Source organism: Lynx rufus, unplaced genomic scaffold (assembly GCF_022079265.1).
Source record: "Lynx rufus isolate CCGP_SWC_20201006 ecotype Redwood Valley unplaced genomic scaffold, mLynRuf1.p SCAF_2, whole genome shotgun sequence".
NCBI classification, from domain to species: Eukaryota; Metazoa; Chordata; class Mammalia; order Carnivora; family Felidae; genus Lynx; species Lynx rufus.
Genome location: NW_025814834.1, coordinates 116,251,010 through 116,270,982, shown reverse-complemented (window position 1 = coordinate 116,270,982; position 19,973 = coordinate 116,251,010). Strand labels below are relative to the sequence as shown.

The 19,973-nt window shown below is 49.7% G+C and overlaps 1 protein-coding gene across 1 annotated transcript; it reads left to right on the top strand.

Moving 5' to 3' along the window:
• The first annotated feature begins 1,496 nt into the window (after positions 1-1,496).
• On the top strand, positions 1,497-19,735 carry CGN (cingulin). The gene is made up of 20 exons (XM_047084301.1): positions 1,497-2,360; positions 3,043-3,143; positions 3,297-3,366; positions 3,483-3,575; positions 5,454-5,581; positions 6,405-6,537; positions 6,872-7,084; positions 7,532-7,680; positions 7,891-8,023; positions 11,050-11,250; positions 11,581-11,787; positions 12,143-12,400; positions 13,346-13,516; positions 14,787-14,948; positions 16,157-16,246; positions 16,697-16,780; positions 16,891-17,009; positions 17,313-17,421; positions 17,810-17,973; positions 18,284-19,735. The coding sequence occupies exons 1-20, from the start codon at positions 1,497-1,499 to the stop codon at positions 18,420-18,422; spliced, it is 3,588 nt and encodes a 1,195-aa protein (XP_046940257.1). The 3' UTR covers positions 18,423-19,735.
• Positions 19,736-19,973: the final 238 nt, after the last annotated feature.

Below are 19,973 nucleotides of genomic sequence, written 5' to 3'. Positions count from 1 at the left end.
GACGTCCGACCGACTGAGCCACCTAGGCGCCCCAGTTCCTTTTCTATTAGATGAGCGGTTTGTAAAACTGACCCCTTGTAGCTTCTTTTCCGGTCCCATCTCTTACTTGAATTCTAACAAAGGACCCAGCCAACTAAATGTCCTTCTGTTTGGAGTATCTGAGGTAGGTTGAAGTCCTCCCGGATGCCTGAGTGGGCTCCTTTAGTTCAGGGTAGCTTTGAGGTGTTCGTGAAACTCTTGAGACTCTGTGGACTATTTCCTGGGGGGTGGAGGGGCATTGCTTTCATTGTTCCCTCCAATGGGGTCTCAGAACCAAAACGGTGAAGAACTATTGCCTGTAAGGGCTCCTTCCCTCCCTGGAGGGGAAGGGCTGGGAATGCTAGGAATGTTCTTCCCACCAAGCCCTTTCTCACCTGGAGCTAGGCCACTCCCTTCCCCACTCACCCCCAGTTTCCTGGGCTTCCTAGCATATCTACAGTCCCTGAAGGGGGCCTTGCCAACTTTCCTTGGCCCAGGGCTCCACTGGGAGGTTGGGCTGGGTACATTTGTGTGTCTGTCTGGCACATTCGATGCCCCGCCTCCAGTGTGGTGCCAGTCTCCGGTAGAGATTAGTCGCAGGGCTGGGGAAGCTGGAGTTTTTATTTGCTTGGAGGAGAACCTGCCCTCCCCAGTTGCTGGAGCCAGAGCGTACCTAGAATACATTCCATTTTGCTGACTCTAATCTTAGGCTAATGTGGACCCGAGGAGTTGGCCCATGGGTGGTCTTCACTCTGGCCCTCTGGTGGGACAAGTCTGCCTAACCTAGGGCCCCTTGGACTGGAACTCTTAAATGTTACTTAAATCTTTTTTTGAATAAGCAATACATTTACATGGTTCCAGACTTAAAAGGGACAGACACACAGTAGAAACCTAGTTACTCTCCCATCTCTTTCCTCACTCAGCCCTCAGTTCCCCCAACCCAGAGGCATCTCTGCTATTCTCCCAGAAATGGGAGGGCATACTTTACAGGTCTTCCGTACTTTAAATGAGCTCTGGGAGTGGAGGGCCCCTTTTATCCATTAGGATAGAGGTATCTGTTAGGTAGGGTTTGGGGTTGGAGGAAACACATCATGGTATATGTGTATGTGTGAAGGTCAAGCAGTCATTAAACTCTTGACGAAGTCAAGCTCACTAGGACTGTATTAGAGGAAATGGATTCTTCTAAGTCAGTGGGTCTCAAAATCTGGAATCTGGACCAGAAGTATCAGTATCATCTGGGAGCTTGTTAGAAATGGCAAATCCAGACGTACTGAATCAGAAACTCTGGGGATAGGGTCCAATAGTCTGTGTTTTCACAGGCCCTTGAGGTACTTCTGCTGCTCAGATGAAATGTGAGAACCACTGTTGTATGTAGAAGAAATGACAAGGCAATGAGCCCCACAAAAGCTGGACAGGTGTTTCTACTTCCAGTCTCTCAGCCTAAACTCTTTTCTTGATTTTCTAGGACCCCTTTTTTCATGGAGCCGGCGTCCACCATGGCTGAGCCCCGGGGCCCTGTCGACCATGGAGTCCAGATTCGGTTCATCACAGAGCCAGCAGGGGATGCAGAGATGGGCACCCTACGTCGTGGTGGGCGACGTCCAGCTAAGGATGCGAGAGCCAGTACCTATGGGGTGGCTGTGCGTGTGCAGGGCATTGCTGGGCAGCCCTTTGTGGTGCTCAACAGTGGGGAGCAAGGCAGTGACTCCTTTGGAGTCCAGATCAAGGGGGCCAACAACAGAGGGGCTCTGGGAGCTCTGAGCTCCAACTCGGAACCCCCGGAGCACTCCTACTCTCATGCCAAGGAGTTTCCTGCACGCTCACAAGGCAGTGTGTCTGATGAGGAGTCTGGGGACCACTGGAACGGAAGGCTGCTCCGATCCCGCTCCCAGGCTTCACTGGCAGGCCCTGCCCCTGTGAGTCCGAGCACCCGGAGCACCAGCCTGCTGGAACTGGCCCCTCAAGGAGCTTCCGCAGGGACCATCGACACTGCTCCCCTGTCTTCAGTGGACTCTCTCATCAACAAGTTTGACAGCCACCATGGGGGGCAGACCCGGGGCCGGACTGGCCGGCGCATGCGGACACTGCCCCCCGAACAGCGCAAGCGGAGCCAAAGCCTGGACAACCGGCTCCCACGGGACACCCTTGAGGAACGGGAGCGTTGGTCCCCCAACCACTGGGCCCCTAGCACAAAGCATGACAGTCACATGGGCAGCTCCAAACAGTCGGTCCAGAGCCAGAGCCCTCTTGGTGGGTTTAGCCGTTCCCGTCAGACCCAGGACTGGGTTCTTCAGAGTTTTGAGGAGCCACAAGGGAGAGTCCATGACCCTGGCATACTACAGGTCAGACCCCAGTCCCCTGTGGCTTCTGCTTCCTGACCCACTAGCTGCAGGACCCCTTGCTGATTCAAATAGCTAAAGGCAGAAGGTTTCTACTTTTGTCCTCCACTATATCCTTCTACTAAACAGATGATATTCTCATGAAAATGGAACGAACTATGAAGTCAGCCTTCACAAGCATAAGAGTTACTTATTACTGCCTGGCAATTAACTGTGCTCGGCCACTAGCTTTTGCTAGGTCTGCAGAGTAAGTAAGGCGGGCCTGGTAATCGAAGCAGCTCCTAGTGCTCCTGTCACAACTCTCGGCTTTGTTTCTCACTCAGGAGTGCAAGTGAGTTGGGGAGCAACTTCGTGCAGACGCAGTTAAGCCTGTTTTAAAAGTAACTCATTTACAAATTCTAGTACCTGAACTATCATTGGTGACAGATAACTTGTGACACAGTTCACAGCTGGTTGAGGTCTGCTTGTCAAGGAAAATGTGGCCTGTGGCAGTAGTGAGAGGCATACTCCACTCAGATGTCTCCTGGGCTTCCTGCTCAGGCCTCAGCAGTCTCCTCTTTTCCCCACTTCAGGCTTGTTCATCGTGGTGGAGGACCCCATCTCCCACCTGCCGCTGCTGCGCCATCTGAACGCCACACACGCTCCTGGCTTAATCTTCCTATTTCTCTGGGTTTATGTTTTGCAGTTCAAGTCAACTCCAGACCTGCTCCGAGACCAGCAGGAGGCTGCCCCACCAGGCAGTGTGGACCACCTGAAGGCTACCATCTACAGCATCCTGAGGGAGGGGTGCGTGGGGGCCCTCCCAGGAGGGCAGTCACATACCTCCCTGCTCCTCCTTCTAGTTTCGTTCCCCATCTTCCTTGCCCTTAGCTCCCCTTTCCCTCATCTCTGCTGCCTCTTCCCTCCCTTAAGCTTTGCTTCTGTTCTTGCATCCCCCAGAAGCTCAGAAAGCGAAACGTCTGTGAAGAGGAAGGTCAGTTTGGTGCTGGAACAGATGCAGCCCCTGGTGGTGAGTGGCTGCTTCCTGGGCGGGGGGGTGGGGGGGGTGGGGGGTGGACAGGGCTAGGGCCTTTGGGGCCTGGGGTCTGGATGTGGACTCATCCCTTCCCGCCATATCCCTGGCAGATGCCTTCTGGTTCCACTAAGGCCCTGGGCGGGCAGGGGGAACTCACCCGAAAAGTGGAGGAGCTACAGCAAAAGCTGGATGAAGAGGTGAAGGTGAGGGGAGATTGGAGGCGCAGGGGGAATGCCGGACACGGGAGAAACCGGGGCCTGGGCTGCTCTTCCAAGCAATGGAACAAGCAGTCGTGTGTTCTGTGACACCAGAGGCAAGAGTGTGTGCTGGGCCCGCCAAGAACGTCTGGGGTTCTCTGGAGCTTAGGGATAGGGGTGCAGTCATCAGGGCTCTGACCACCTTCCACCTGTTTCCTTTGGAAGTTTCCGTCCCGGCTTTGCTGCGCACTGGCTGTGTATGCCTTGAGCAGATTACTTACCTGAATCCTTTCCATTGACATTATAATGATGGCACTATGCAATAGCTGTCATTTATTGAGGATAACTTCTTGTAGTAGGTACTGTCCCAGGTAACGCGTCGTAATTATAGGGATCTCGTAAGGTAGGTATTGTGAACCCTTTTATGATGAGAAAACTGAAGATCAGAGAGGTTAAGTGTGTTGTTCAAGACAATAAGTTGCAGAGAAGAATTTGAAAATTCAGGTCAGTCTTATGCTAAAGGTTATGTACTAAAAAAATATAGACTGCTTCTACCTCTCAGGGTATTGCCCTGAATGTAGTTTGTGCTTAGTAAGTGTTGGATTTTAATACCCCTTGTTTCCTGGAAAGCAGTATAGTGTCCTGGTTAAGTGGTCAGCTGTGGAGTCAAACTGAGTTCAAATCCTGATACCTTAACTTGTTGGCTGTTACCCTGACCTTAGGCAGGTTCTTTAAATGTTCAAAGCCACTCTTTCCTTAACTGTAAAGTGGGGATAATAATTGTACTATATTACTTACCTATGGCTGTGTAACAAATTACCTCAAAACTTAACAGCTTGAAATAATCATCTTCTGGTGTCTGAGGGCCCAGAATCTGGAAGCAGCTGAGCTGGGTAGTTCTGCCTCAGGGTCTATTATGAATTTCCTGGCAAGGTATTGGCTGGGGCTAGTCATGAGAAGACAGTGGGTGTTGGTTGGAGGCCTCACCTCCTTGCCATGTGGACCTCTTCATGGGGCCACTTGAGCGTCCAATATGGCAGCTACCTTTCCTCAGAGTGAATGATTAAGAGAGAGGGTAAGGATTGGAGGCTGCAATGCCTTTTTAGGACCTGGTCTCAGAAGCTACACATCACGTCTTCCTTTTCTGTTTGTTAGAAGAGAGTCCTCAGAGCACCTGGGTGGCTTGGTCGGTTGAGCGTCCAACTTCGGCTCAGGTCATGATCTCGCTGTCTGTGGGTTCGAGCCCCACACTGGGCTCTGTGCTGACAGCTCGGAGCCTGGAGCCTGCTTCGGATTCTATGTCTCCCTCTCTCTGCCCATTCCCTGTTCATGCTCTGTCTCTCTCTGTCAAAAATAAATAAACATGAAAAAAAAAAGAGAAGAGAGTCCTCAAGTCCAGCCCATACTCCAGGGAAGAGGCTTCACCTTTTTTTAAAAAAAAATTTTTTTTTTTAACGTTTATTTATTTTTGAGACAGAGAGAGACAGAGCATGAATGGGGGAGGGTCAGAGAGAGGGAGACACAGAATCTGAAACAGGCTCCAGGCTCTGAGCTGTCAGCACAGAGCCCGACACGGGGCTCGAACTCACGGACCGCGAGATCATGACCTGAGCCAAAGTCGGACGCTCAACCAACTGAGCCACCCAGGCACCCTGAGGCTTCACCTTTTGAAAGGAATGTTGAGGAATTAGTGGATGTACTTTAAACCATCGCAAGTCCCAAGGCTTGTGAAAAGTATTAAATGCAGATAATAAGCACAGGGTCCCTAGTACAGCGCCTGTCATTTAGGGAGTGTCATTAAATGTTAGACGTTCCCATTACTCCTGGTCCTTCTGAGCGGTTTTTCCTACTCTCCACCTGTTTTTGTCTCCTTGCCTTTTCCAGAAGCGACAGAAGCTAGAACCCTCCCGGGTTGGGCTGGAGCGGCAGCTGGAGGAAAAGGCAGAAGAGTGCAGCCAACTGCAGGAACTGCTGGAGAGGAGGAAGGGGGAGGCCCAGCAGAGCACCAGAGAGTGAGTGCCGCCGAGTGTGCACGTGGGGCTGCTTGGGGACCAAGGCCAGATGGAGGTTGCCCCTGGGTGAGAGAGACAGGGGGAAGTCTTTCTAGAGACAGTTTAAAGATAGGACCTTTCTCTTTATGTTATCGGTCATGGTGGTGGTGCCTGAGTTGGGTTACCTGGATTTGCCTCTCTGCTTCAGGCTCTAAATCTGTAGAATGGGTTAATAATAGTACCTACCTCACAGGATTGTTCATTCAGCACATGTTTTGCCATGAATACTGTGTGGCAGGCAGTGATCTAGATTCCTGGGGTACATCAGCGAACCGTTCAGATGAGGAGCACTGCTCTCCAGAAGCAGAGCTTCTAGTGGGGGACAGGGCAGACCGTAAATAAAGAACATATTAGGTAAGTACATTTGCAGCATGGGAGAAGGTGATAAGTAGAAAAGTTAAAGCAGATCGGTGGGCCGAATGGTGGAGGCACAGTGGAGGCCTCATTAAGATTTGAACAGAGACTCTAAGGAGGTTTAAATGAAACGATATGCATAAAGTATTTAGAAAGCTTGGGGCGCCTGGGTGGCGCAGTCGGTTGAGCGTCCGACTTCAGCCAGGTCACGATCTCGCGGTCCGTGAGTTCAAGCCCCGCGTCAGGCTCTGGGCTGATGGCTCGGAGCCTGGAGCCTGTTTCCGATTCTGTGTCTCCCTCTCTCTCTGCCCCTCCGCCGTTCATGCTCTGCCTCTCTCTGTCCCAAAAATAAATAAATGTTGGAAAAAAAAAAAAAATTTAGAAAGCTGGCTGACACCTAGCACTTGCTAATGTTATCTATTGTTATTAGGCTCCAGAACATGAAGCTCCTTGTGGACCAGGGTGAAAGGGTACGACACAGGCTGGAGACCCAAGTGATGGAACTGCAGGACAAGCTGAAGCAGGCCCAGGGGCCGGAGCCTGCTAAGGAGGCGCTAATGAAGGTGGGGGCAGGATGGCTCCCCCTGCCTCTGCTTCCTGTCATCTGGAGCACCTTCAAATCTGCTCACTCACACTTTCCCCAACGCATGGGCAGTAGGTAGCTGATTACAGGTACCCCTTAGCGTGCTTTCAGACAGACTCAAAGGTGGGCTGGGGTTAGATCCCAGAATGGTGCGTTTCCTTTTTCCTAAATAGGCATCTCAGAGACCCCTCGCACCTGGTACTGAGTCTAACATGTACAAGGTGCTCAGTCAGTGTATCTGATCGGCTGACTGAATGAATAGCAAGGCAGATCCTATTATAGTCACCCCTGTACTTCCACCCTCATTTCCCCAGGACCTGCTAGAGACCCGGGAGCTTCTGGAAGCCGTCTTGGAGGGCAAACAGCGGGTAGAAGAGCAGCTGAGGCTGCGGGAGCGGGAGCTGACAGCCCTGAAGGGGGCCCTGAAGGATGAAGTGGCTTCCCGTGACCAGGAGGTGGAACAGGTCCGGCAGCAGTACCAGCGAGACACGGAGCAGCTTCGCCGGAGTATGCAAGACGCAACCCAGGCATGTGGCCAGAGCAGGGGCCGCCAGAAGTGGGCACTCCCCGCCCCAAGAGGGGCTGCCGTGAGGCCTTGGTATTTTGAGACTTTTCTAGTTGTAACTGCAACTCCTTCTAAAAGATACATGTGAGGTGTAGTGAAAACCTTGGCCAGGAAACCTGCAAGGGCAGAGAGAGGGAGTGCAGGCCAGGAGTACCGTGAGGGTGTGTGACCCAAGTCCCATGGGGAAATAACTGGGGGGTAGGGGGGGCTTCATCTAAACAACAGCAGGGTGGACTGTGGCTTGGGAAGAGCTTTCTGCTAGCATCACATCAGGCACTGCTGGGGGACAAGGGTGTGCAGCTGGTGTGGTGCCCTGTGGGCCCAAGCCTCCATTTCTACACACTTACACTTGATCTGAAGTGCATTTTTCCCTCTGAGCCTCCTGACCCCCAACTGTCCCCTTCTCTAGGATCATGCTGCATTAGAGGCTGAAAGGCAGAAGATGTCAACCCTCGTGCGGGAACTGCAGAGAGAGCTGGAGGAGACATCGGAGGAGACAGGGCATTGGCAGAGCATGTTCCAGAAGAACAAGGAGGAGCTTAGAGCCACCAAGCAGGAGTGAGGACTTTGCCTCTTTCCTGGGAATGCTTATCCATGATTCCTACATCCTGCTTCCTTTCTACCCCTGCTGTGCCCTTCACTCTGCTGACAGTGGGTGCCCAGGCTCCTGGCCCCTGGGGAGGTGGTTTGCATTATCCTGCTCACCTCTCCCTGGCAGGTGGTCTGAACTTGTTCCTTTTCCCTTTTCATTCACCTGACTGGGCTCAGACTCCTGCAGCTGCGGATGGAGAAGGAGGAAATGGAAGAGGAGCTTGGGGACAAGATGGAGGTCTTGCAAAGGGAATTAGGGCAGGCTCGGGCTGGTGCTGCAGACACTCGCCAAATGGAGGAGCTCAGGAAGGTACTTGGAGGGGTGCCTGGGTGGCTTAGTTGGTGGAGTATGGGACTCTTGATCTCAGGATTGTGAGTTTGAGTCCCATATTGGGTTCAGAGATGAAAGAAAGAAAGAAGGAAGGAAGGAAGGGAGGGAGGGAGGGAGGGAGGAAGGAAGGAAGGAAGGAAGGAAGGAAGGAAGGAAAGAGAGAGAGAGAGAGAGAGAAAGCAAGCAAGCACGAACTTGGAATTGGAGTGTGGAAGGGCAGGCAGGTTGGGCTGGCAGACACTGACCGGGCCTCTACACTGTTGTGGCTGCCTCCTGTGTGCTTGGTTTTCAGGACCTGTTTGGCCGTATCTCTGCCCCACACATTCTGATCCAGCCTGGCTGCTCTCATTGAATATACAGGTTTCTAATGTAAAGGACTTTTGGTGGCCAGATTGGTGGCTGCTGGCTACCTCCCAAGAGACCTCGTGGGGAGCAGCATTTAGATGGATTTGTGAAACTTCAGGGTCATTTTTGCAAGCTTGGAGTTTGGTCAGATAGCAAGAGTTGCTCTGTTTTGGAGCAGCGGGGGGTGGGGGGTGGGATATGGACTCTTTACCTACATCTATGAAACAAACATTTACAGTTAGAATGCCAGCTTATTAACTCGTAATGTGAAATGTTGTCACACAGACTGGAATACTTGTATTGGCATGGCAGGCTGGCCTACTTGGGAAGCCAAGTTGTAATTTGAAGGCTGCTTAGAGAGTATAGCATCTAGACCAAGGGAATTAGATGTTTTATCAGGCACGGATGTTTTATAAATGATAAAGTCACCAAATTGAAGTAAATATAAATAATTTCTTCATATTCTTTGTATTAGTTTATGAAGGACAAGAAAGCAAGTAATTATTTTGGATGATTTAGAAACTTAGAAAATATTTTTGCTAGTATAGAAAACTGGCATTTATGGCCTCCTGAAGATTCTTCTAGGTTTATAATCTTTGATTCACAATGCTTGATATGTAGTCGGTGCTTACTTAACAAGTATTAATTGATCAATGCTTGTGTATCATGCCTTTACCGTAAGACTGCCTAATTTTAACCAAAGTAACCATATTTATTAGAGTAAAGAAGTATAGTTGTGATGCTTTTCCAGGTAAATAAAAGTCTGAGCTTACACACATATTTGGTGAGAAAAACATAATAAACCAAAACCAAATATACTTCGGTGGCTGTGAAATGAAAAGTGCTCTTAAATTTTTACTGTATTAATATGAAGTTAACAAAAATTAAGGATAGTCTGAAGTCTATTTGCTATATTAGTCTACATAATTCCTCTGGACAATCTCAGTTGATTGATTATGCTAGATAAAGCTAAAAAGCTAAAAAGTAATAACCAGAGCTTCATTTACTCATATGTAAAGTATGTTTTATCAGTACTTAATCAATAACAAAGTATATACATTAGGAAAACAGACTTTGTCCAATGTAGACCATACACTGTGCTGTTTTTCTTTTTTTTTAAATTTTTTAAAGTTTATTTATTTATTTTGAGAGGGAGAGAGAGACAGAGAGAGCGAGTGGGGGAAGGGCAGAGAGAGAGGGAGAGAGAGAGAATCCCAGGCAGGCTCTGTACTGTCAGTGAAGAGGCTGACGCAGGGCTCAAACCCACAGCCTGCAAGTTCATGACCTGAACTAAAACCAGGAGTCAATGCTGAACCGACTGAGCCACCCAGGCGCCCCTGTTTTTCTTTTCCTTTGTAGTTTTGTTAGTGTCTTACATTGAGAACTCACAATATATTATATATCCTTTCAGCCTAATTATGGTAATTTCTGAATTTCAGAAGTAGCTAACAGCTAAAGAACTAGAACCAGAGTTCATATTTTAATTTTTTTCTCCCACCCCTCCTAATTTTTTTAAAGATTTTTATTTTGAAATAATCTCTGTACCCACTGTGGGGCTCAAATTTACAACCCCCAAGATCAAGAGTCACATGCTCTTCTGACTGGGCCAGCCAGGTGCCCCAATATTTTAATTTTTTAAAAAAGAAGTAGGGGCACCTGGGTAGCTCACTTGGTTAAGTGTCTGACTCTTGGTTTTGTCTTAGGTCATGATCTCACAGTTTGTGAAACTGAACCCCACATTGGGCTCTGTGCTGATAGCATGGAGCCTTCTTGGGATTTTCTCTCTCCCCTCCCCCCCCCCCCCCGCCCCGCTTGTGCTCTCTCTCTCAAAATAAATAAACCTTAAAATTTTTTTAAAAATAAAAAAGAAATAAAAGCAGCCCCACTATTTATTGTGTTGCATTTTTTGGTTTTCAGTACATTTTCTTTTGTTTTTGAAACAGCCAATCCTGTTTTGTTCACACCCTCATCTATTCCATGTAATTTTTTTTATGGAGATTTATTTCACATACCATAGAATTCACCCCTTTAAAGTGTATAGCGTAGTAGTTTTTAGTGTGTACACAAAGTTGTACAACCATATTACTATCTAGTTACAGAACATTTTCATTACCTCAAAAATGAACCCCATATCTAGTCACTTGCCCCAGCCCTTGGCAGCCACTAATCCATTTTCTGCCTCTATGAATTTGCCTCTTCTGGCAAATCATATACATTACAAATCATATACATATACATTGCATGTCTGGTTTCTTTCACCTAGCATAATGTCTTTTAAGGTTTACCCATGTTGTAGCAAGTGTCAGTACTTCATTACTTTTTATGGCTGAATAATATTCTATGTGGATATACCACATTTTGTTTATCTGTTTGCCAATCGATGGACATTTGGGTCATTTCTATATTTTTAGCTCTCATGAAATAATGCTGCTATGAACATTCATATAACATGTTTTCCCAAAAAATGTTTTCAGTGCTCTTGGATATATACCTAAGAATGGAATTAATGGGTCAACTTTTTGAGAAACCGCCAAGCCACTCGGCCAAGCGGCCACACCGTCTTACGTTCCCCCAGCAATGTATGAGGGTCCTGGTTGCTACACAGTGTCCTATCCAAGGGTGGCTCTCTCTGCCCTGTCACCGTTCCCCTTCCCTTCTAGGAGCTGCGCCGGACACAGCAGGAACTTAAGGAGCTGAGGGAAGAACAGCAAAGCCAGGAGGTGGCTGGGCGTCACCGGGAGCGGGAGTTGGAGAAACAGCTGAGGGTTGAGGTTGATCGAGGCCGGGAACTGGAACAGCAGAACCTCCAGCTGCAAAAGACCCTCCAGCAGCTGAGACAGGACTGTGAAGAGGCTTCCAAGGCAAGGGGAGTGGGCACAGGGCTTAGGAGGTGGAGGCTGAGGGGTCTGGAGGGCTGAGGAGCCAGAGGGCGAGGAAATTACCTACCCTGGGTATGTACAGACCAGATCCTTGGTCATAAGTGTGCGGTGAAAAGCAGCCAGGGGTTGGCAGGGGGAGGCAGGGCTGCACCTGATGGCACGCACCACGTCTCCGTAGGGGTGGGGTTCTCAGGGAGCACTACCACTGTTGAAATCTGGCTCTTGTGGGCTCTCTTTGGGGTGGCTTTCTTGGTGGTGGTCAGTGGCCTTGAGCCCTGGGGTCTGAGCTGCCACTCCCCCAACTGGCCGCAGGCTCAGAAGGCAGCAGAGGCAGAGGTGGAGGTGCTGGGGCAGCGGCAGGCAGCAGTGGAAACGACGCTTCGGGAGACCCAGGAGGAAAATGACGAATTCCGACGGCGCATCTTGGGTCTGGAGCAGCAGCTGAAGGAGGCCCGAGGCTTGGCGGAGGGTGGGGAAGTGGCGGAGGCGAGGCTTCGCGACCGGGTGCAGCGGCTAGAGGTCAGTGCTTCTGCCCACCTTGGCGGCTTCCTCCTGGCCCTCTCTCCCCTCACCCCTGGCTAAACATTCCCTAGCAAAATCCTCAGCTACCAGTTTTCTTTTGCCCCGAGTGTGCTGGTTTTTGCCTTCCCAACAACCCTCTGTTAAAGTTAGGTTTATTTTCTGGAGTGTGCTTTGTTATGAATGTCTTGGCCTTTGTACTGGTATTTTTGTCTCTTATCTCTCACCCTGTGCTTGTCCTCTGTGTCTTAATTCCTTTGCTGGTTCCTCTGAGCCCGTTTGCATTGCCCACCTTTTTCATAAACCTCTTTTTCTTCCCTCCTATCTACTCTCCAAATGGCTTTCCCTCTCCCAGGCAGAGAAAAAGCGGCTTGAGGAGGCCCTGAACACAGCTCAGGAGGAGGAGGGGAGCCTGGCAGCTGCCAAGCGGGCACTGGAGGCCCGGCTGGAGGAGGCCCAGCGGGGGCTGGCCCGCCTGGGGCAGGAGCAGCAGGCCCTGAAACGGGCCTTGGAGGAGGAGGGGAAGCAGCGGGAGGCGCTCCGGCGGGGCAAGGCTGAGCTGGAGGAACAGAAGCGCCTGCTGGATAAGACTGTGTGCCAGCTGAACAAGGAGGTGTGGCGCGGGGTGGCCTGGGCTCTTAGGAAGAGGCGCAGCTCTTTCAGAAGCTTGCCTGAGCGGGGGAGGAGGTCAGAATGTGTGGTTTTTGCTTTCCTCAAGTTCATTGCTGGGGAGGCCAAGGCCAAATCTTCAGAGAGGGTGTCCTTTTTACTCTTTCTCTGTGCCCTTGACCTCCCCTCTATGTCCCATTTCATTGTGGTCTTGATCCTTGGAGAATGTCTCCTGGGATTCTCCCTGAGATATCTTTAAGACCTGAACGTAACAATCTTCATTAGTAGAATTTTCTATTTGGGGTAGGGAAAGGAAAGCTCTATAATCCCTCCCTAGATGTCTTTAAGACCAAAATACAGGAATTTTCGTGGGTGGGATTTTATATCCGGGGGAGGGCAAGGAAGAAGGAAAAAAAAGAAATAAATAACTTTTTTTCAGGTAAGGTTCTCTCCTAATATCTTTGTAAAGCTAGAGCAAACACCTAATATGTTTCGTCAGCTCTAAAATGTACTCTGAAGTTGATTTGCATTGTATAATTTTGATGGAATGTTACAGTTCAAGTGGCAGATTTTTCTTTCTTAGTCGTACATCTTGTAATCATTGGCCTCTTGGGTTTGTTGAAATATGGTCAATTAGGTTTACTCTGTGTCAGACACTGTTGTAAGTACTTTACGTAATTAGCTATCATAATTCTACATCAACTTTGTGATGTAGGTACTATTATTTTCCCATTTTACAGATGGGGAACTGAGACCCAGAGAAAATGAGCTGTGGTCACACAGCTAGTAAGTGGTAGAGCCAGGATTTGAAGCCAGGCAATCTGTATATTACTACTAGCCATACTAGGGACCTAGGGCCCAGCTTCGGCAGGAAGGAGGGTCTGGGGTGTCTGGGCCCAGAGAAGGGACAGAGGTGCAGTGCTGAAAGGCTGTTTTCTTTGCATCTCAGCTGGAGCAGATTGGAAATGACTCTAAGCAGGCCCTGCAGCAGCTCCAGGCCCAGCTGGAGGATTACAAGGAGAAGGCCCGGCGGGAGGTGGCAGATGCCCAGCGCCAGGCCAAGGAGTGGGCCAGTGAGGCTGAGAAGAGCTCTGGGGGGCTGAGCCGGCTTCAGGACGAGGTAGGGGCAGAAATGGCAGGAGGGTGGGAACTCTCCCAATGTCCTTGGTTTGCAGGTCATTGCCTCTTAACTAAACCTGGGGCCAAGGGATCCTGGGACCCCGGTTTAGGTCTAACCACTTAGAGTGACATAGTGAGGTAGGGAGTTGTCCACTCTAGGTACCGATAATGATAGGAGGTGCCTTGTCTGTAGAGCAGTGACTTTTTTTTAACTTTAATTTTTTTTATTTTAGAGAGAAACAGGGTGAGAGAGAGTGTGAGTGGGGGATGGGGCAGGGAAGAGAGAGAGAATCTCAAGCAGGCTCCAGGCTCAGTGAGGAGTCCAACGCGGGGCTCCATCCTACAACCCTGGGATCATGACCTGAGCTGAGATCAAGAGTCGGCCTCTCTGACTGCTGAGCCCCCTGGGCGCCCCTGTAGAGCAATATTTAAACTGCTGCACATTAGAATCACCTGGGGAGATTAAAAAAAAAAGATCCCAGTACCAAAAAATTTCCACACTGCAATGTTAGTGGAAGTATGGTATCAATATAGAGGCATGTTTGACGTACAGTAGATGCTTTAAATATGATTGCTAGTTGTAGGGGTGCCTCGGTGGCTCAGTTGGTTGAGCGTCTGACCAGCTCAGGTCATGATCTCGCAGTTCGGGAGTTCAAGGCCTGTGTTGGGCTGTATGCTGACAGCTCAGAGCCTGCAGCCTACTTGGGATTCTGTGTCTCCCTCTCTCTCTGCCCCTCCCCCACTTGTGCTCTCTTTCTCTCAAGAATAGATAAACCTTAAAAAAAAATGTAAATATGATTGCTAGTTTTAATGCTTCACAATCTTTTACAGTAACAATGTATTATAAACTTGTGTTTTGTCATGACATTAAACCTCTTTTGTTAAAATACCTAAAATCCTAATACCCAAGCTGCAGCTTGTATCACTTAAATCATAACCCCTAGGGCCAGGACCCAGGATGAGTTTTCTAAAAACCACTTAGGTGATTCTAACTTCTGTAGGGCGTTAAAACAATAAAGAAAATGGACCAGGAGCTCTTTTCTGCCGGCTAGATAGGATGTTGCCCGGATCCCTGAATGGTTGAATAAAACCCACCAGATCTTCAAAGAAAAGAAAACAAACTAAAAGTCAGCCTGCTTTTGATTATCACCTGCTCTGGCGGTTCTAAAGAACATCAGTGATGAAACATTTCTCTCCGCAGGGGCGGACTGCTCCCACCCCCGAGTCCCCACCTAACTTCTCTGGGCTGTTCCATTTTTCCTTCTGTCCAGACTCAGAGGCTGCGGCAGGCCCTGCAGGCATCCCAGGCTGACCGTGACACGGCCCAGCTGGACAAGGAGCTGCTGGCCCAGAAACTGCAGGGGCTGGAGCAGGAGGCGGAGAACAAAAAGCGCTCCCAGGATGACAGGACCCGGCAACTCAAGGGTCTTGAGGTAATGACATGGGAGTGGGGGGGGGGGGGTAGGGGAGGGGTGTCCAGATCCTGGCATAGCTGGGACTTCTGTGGGGAAAGGAGCCGGGACAAGCCAAGCCCCCTTTCTATGCTAGGGATCGAAAGCTGGTAGCCCACTGCTGATGGAGTTTGACCGTGGTGGTATTCATTTTGTTTCCTTTCGTGTTTTCTTTTGTTGTTGTTGTTGTTGTTGTTGTTAAACATTTTTAAAGATAATTTTTTTTTAATATTTTTTTTTTGTTTCTAAGGGGTCTCTACACCCAGTGTGGGGCTCCACCTCCCAACTCCTGAGATCAAGAGTTGCATGCTCTCTGAGCGAGCCAGTCCGATGCTCCTGACTGCAGTGTTTTAAATGGCTTTGAATTAATTGCCAGTGTTTAGAAATGTACACGTCACATAAAAGCTCTGGCTTCGTTTATACGTTTGGAAAATTCTGTAGCAGCGAGCTTCTGATCCTGAGTTATCTGCATGGCAGCAGTTGGCTGGAGGATAGCAGTGGCTCCTCTTTAGAGGCAATAGTGCTCTTCAGGTTGCCATATTTGGCAATAATAATAATAACAAGACAGTAACAGCAGCAAACACATATTATGCTATGTGCTGGGCACTTCAGACTTATTTAATCTTGAGGATAAATAATCCTGTGGGATAGGTGGTCTTGTTTTCTCCATTTTATTGTTGAAGGAAGCTGACACATAGAGAGGGTAAGCAACTTAGCCATGGCCCCTCTGCTAGGAATCTGATTTTCAGACCCAGGCAGTTTGGCTCCAGAGACCATACCCTTAGTATCTACATGGGACTGCCTGGCTTGAGCTTGCTTCCTTAGTCTGTACCCTGGCACTTTGGTTTCTGACTCTCTCCATCCCAGCGTTGGCTCGGGCACTTTGCTTTCTGTCTGCTTTCCCATTAGGGAAACAGGGCTACCCCAGTGAGGAATAGATTCTGGGGTTTGTCATCTTGCCAGGGGACCAAGGCTAGAGCAGGTGCCCTCTCCCTCTTTCCCTTGATGCCATGCCTGGTCAGCAGAGGGTGCTAGCTCTATGGTGGCTCTGGGCAGGGGCAAGGACCAGCTGCTTATGGGGACATGTGAGACAGGTCTGTGGAGGCGGGGCCTTGAGAGGGTCCTGGTTGGGTTTGGTATTCTGGTGTCCAGAAGTGGGGCAGAAAGAACCTGTTGCTCCTCTGCCACAGGAAAAAGTCTCTCGGCTGGAAGCAGAGTTAGATGAGGAGAGGAGCACTGTGGAGCTACTGACGGAACGCATGAATCGTGGCCGGGACCAGGTAAGCCCTTCCTTACCCGTCCCCTGCATCCATCCCTGACTACAGAACCTCTCGGCCCTCTCAAAAACACCTCCACCCTCCCATGTGGGAGGAGAATTCTGGCTGCGGAATCTGTGCATGGCTGGTGCTACTTCAGGGTCTCCTCTGCTTCAGGACGAGTGGAAAGAATCCAGGGATTTGAGTGGAAGAAGGAATCCTGGTGGCCTGGGATTACTCTGCCCTGAATCCAGGCTACTTCCATTCAGAAGGAATGCTAATTCCTGGTGTGATGGAGGAGGCCCTGTTTAAATTCTGTGGCTCGTCCCATATGAAAAGGCTGATTTTTTTAGTCGCCTGAGAATAATGGGGATTCAGAGAGCATCCTGCAGTTTACTCTGCCTCATGTGGTTCAGCTGCCTAGTTCATTGTGAGCGCTCCCCAAATCTGGCTCCTCTCACCCCTCCCCACCAGGTGGACCAGCTGAGGACAGAGCTCATGCAGGAGAGGTCAGCTCGACAGGACCTGGAGTGTGACAAAATCTCCCTGGAGAGACAGGTGAGCTGGGAAGTAGGGAGTCTTGGGGACAGACCCCAGGAGGCAGGTGAAATGGCCATAGGAGGGGTTGGAAGTGGAATGTGACTGTGAAGATTTTCTGCCCTTTTTAGAACAAGGACTTGAAGAGCCGGTTGGCTAGCTCAGAAGGCTTCCAGAAGCCCAATGCCAGCCTCTCTCATCTTGAGTCCCAGAATCGGGAGTTGCAGGAGCGGCTACAAGCTGAAGAGAGGTGACGTGAGCCCTTCTTCTCTCCTTCTGGGCTTTTCTCCTCTGAGGTTCCCTCCATCTTGCACTTCAGACATGGCCAACCTGGCCTGATCTTTAGGGGGAACTTTTTTCCTTGGTAAAGAGCAAGAGAGTTGCAGGCCTTCTGAAATATGAATGACCTCTTCTCTCCTGGTTCTTTGGATCTGCCCTGGATCCTTTCCAGTGTGATGTGACTGAGAAGAGCTCACGAAGGCCAGAGGGGGCCAAGCAGGTGTTCCTTTAGAAATGGCGACAGCCATAGACACCCCCTTCCACACCCTCTTAGGGAGAAGACAGCTTTGCAGTCTACCAACCGAAAACTGGAGCGGAGGGTTAAAGAGCTGTCCATTCAAATTGATGACGAGCGGCAGCATGTCAATGACCAGAAGGACCAGGTAAGGATGGCAGCCAGGGCCAAGCAACCATATGGCAAGCATGTATGGAGCATTTGCTTGAAGGCCAGGGGAGGACCTATCTCAGAGGTCTTCCCAGCTTCGACTCTCCTTGTATAAGGGTGGAGATGAGACTGGAGGGATTGGATCAGAGCAGTCACAGTAGCACATGCATCGAGTGCCTGTGATGTGCTAGGTTCTCTTTCTAAGTGTTCTACATGTATGAACTCATTTAATCCCCCCAAACAAACCTGTAAAGTTAGGGAACTTGCCCATGGCCATAACATTTTTCTAGGGCAATGATCCCTTGTCAAAATTGCTACAGGGGAGGGTCCCAGCCCACGGTAGCAGCAGATGCTTTTCTAATGTGGGGACTTGGTATCCTGTCCAGCTAAGCCTGAGGGTGAAGGCTTTGAAGCGGCAGGTGGATGAAGCAGAAGAGGAAATTGAGCGACTCGATGGCCTGAGGAAGAAGGCCCAGCGTGAGCTGGAGGAGCAGCATGAGGCCAACGAACAGCTCCAAGCCCGGATCAAAACCCTCGAGAAGGACTCCTGGTAATGGCTGCTTTTCTGACCCCCGCTCAATCGGGGTCGTGGTGCAGGAAGGGAATGGGGTCTCCTGGATAGGGAGGAGGATCCCTGAGGTGGTACTTGGCAGTCACTCCTTCCTGGCTGGAAGCCTGTATGATTATTCTTTACTATCCAAGCCCCTGGTCTATATCCCATCTCCCCAGATCTCAGATTGGTGGGCGATCTCGTGAGTACCTAGAGGCCTTAGAACAACTGGGAATTTCCTTAGCATGGTAAGTGTGGCTGTCTCAATCTTTGTCTCCCTCCCTTACAAGTATTCTTCTCTCTGACTCAGGCGCAAAGCCTCCCGGTCAGCTGCTGAGTCAACCCAGCATGAAGGGCTGAGTTCAGATGAGGAATTTGACAGTGTCTACGACCCATCCTCCATTGCATCACTGCTCACGGAGAGCAACCTGCAGACCAGTTCCTGTTAGCTTGGGTCCACAGGGGACCAGAAACCACACTTGAGGCCTGCCCTGCCATCCTGCTCTGCCCTGCTAAGCCTCGGATTCCTCATTCCTGTGGGGAGAGAGGGGGACACCCAATTATTCAGCCCTAAGACTGGGAGGGGTGTGAGTGATGCTGATAAAAAAGGCATTAGCACTAAGCTGGTGCATGGGCTTTCCCTCTCCTCTGGAGTAGTGGGTATTTTAGGCCAACTGAGCCCTTCCTTTAAGTGCCGACCTCCCTCTTCTCCCTCATAGCAACAGGATGGTCAGCATATGGACTGAAGAGGATTGAGCAGGATAGGAAGGAATAGATGTTGCCATGTATATAAAGCTTTATTTCTTTAGCCCTTAACCTTCAGGCTCAGGGAAAAATACCTTTTGCAGTTCTGCTCCCTCGACCCCTGCAACATGTTTTCCTCCAACTCTGGAGCAGGGTGGAAGGAACATTATGGGTAATGTACACACTAGTGTGGCTCTACCCAGTTCTTGGATGCTTCTCTTTGCACAGTCGTGGGACCTATATGGTAGTCCCCACCTCTCTCCACTCTCATGTATTTTGTCTTTCCTAAGCCAGTGGATCCAAGGGATCTGTTCTCCCCTCCCATCTTCACCATTCCTACCTTCCTTCTTTCCTTTTGGTGCCTTAGCCAGGGTGAGGAGATAAGGATGTTCTTCTTGCCTTCTATACCCACACATTCATACCTCTCCAAGGGCCAACCTTTCCCCAAACAGGGCCCTCAGCCTTTCCTGCTGCCCCAGTGAATGGTCTAGAGAGCTGCCCTGGGGGAGGGACTTTGGTAGGGCCATGATAAGGTGGTGGGGCTTGGTTCTGCTCAGGGTTTCCGTCTTTCCTCCTCTCCCTCTGTGACTATGCATGTGTTCATAAGGGGGTTGCATCTGGGAACCCTGATAACTGCCTACATGAGTCTGAAAAGCAAAGGTCTTCCTTGTGGTTTCTCTGACCCAGATGTGCCCAACCTTAGTAGGGAACCAAGGGACCCTCATTATCTCAGGAGCTTGAACCTGATACAGGGCTTCCTGCCTAGGGCTAAAGACTGACTCTTGGTAGAAATGAGAAGAGGCAATGGAGGATTTATTCCTCCCTTGGGTCCTGGGGAGAGCCCAGCCCTGGTGGGGAAGAGGTAAGGGAGATGATTCACCTCTCTTATTTCCTAAGCAGGCTCTGTAAGGAGCCTGGGGGAGGGAGAAGGCTGTTTTCACTAATGAGTTATAATTTCACGATTAAAAAAAAACCCAAAACTTCTATTCTGCAAATTAGATATTTTCCCCCAAATGAATCCAGCCTTGATTTTATTTTAAATTAAATATTAAAATGATATATCTATACCAAAATCCTTGACTTCTCATTCTTTTTCCTGGCTTATTTGGAGGTCTGTTTTATGAAGAAACCATTTTAATTTTAGAATTTAGAGGCTGAAGCTGGGGTTTTCTTTACCTCACTTTTTAGAGGCCTTTACAACAGGTCAGATGGAACCCAGGGAACCTATGTTTCTAGCACCTCCATTCTCTCCTAAA

Excerpts from the sequence above, each read along its gene's own strand:
- CGN (XM_047084301.1), top strand. The coding sequence starts at position 1,497 with ATGGAGCCGGCGTCCACCATGGCTGAGCCCCGGGGCCCTGTCGACCAT. Across the intron at positions 6,538-6,871 it reads CTAAGGAGGCGCTAATGAAG|GACCTGCTAGAGACCCGGGA; the intron begins GTGGGGGCAGGA and ends TCATTTCCCCAG. Across the intron at positions 11,251-11,580 it reads ACTGTGAAGAGGCTTCCAAG|GCTCAGAAGGCAGCAGAGGC; the intron begins GCAAGGGGAGTG and ends AACTGGCCGCAG.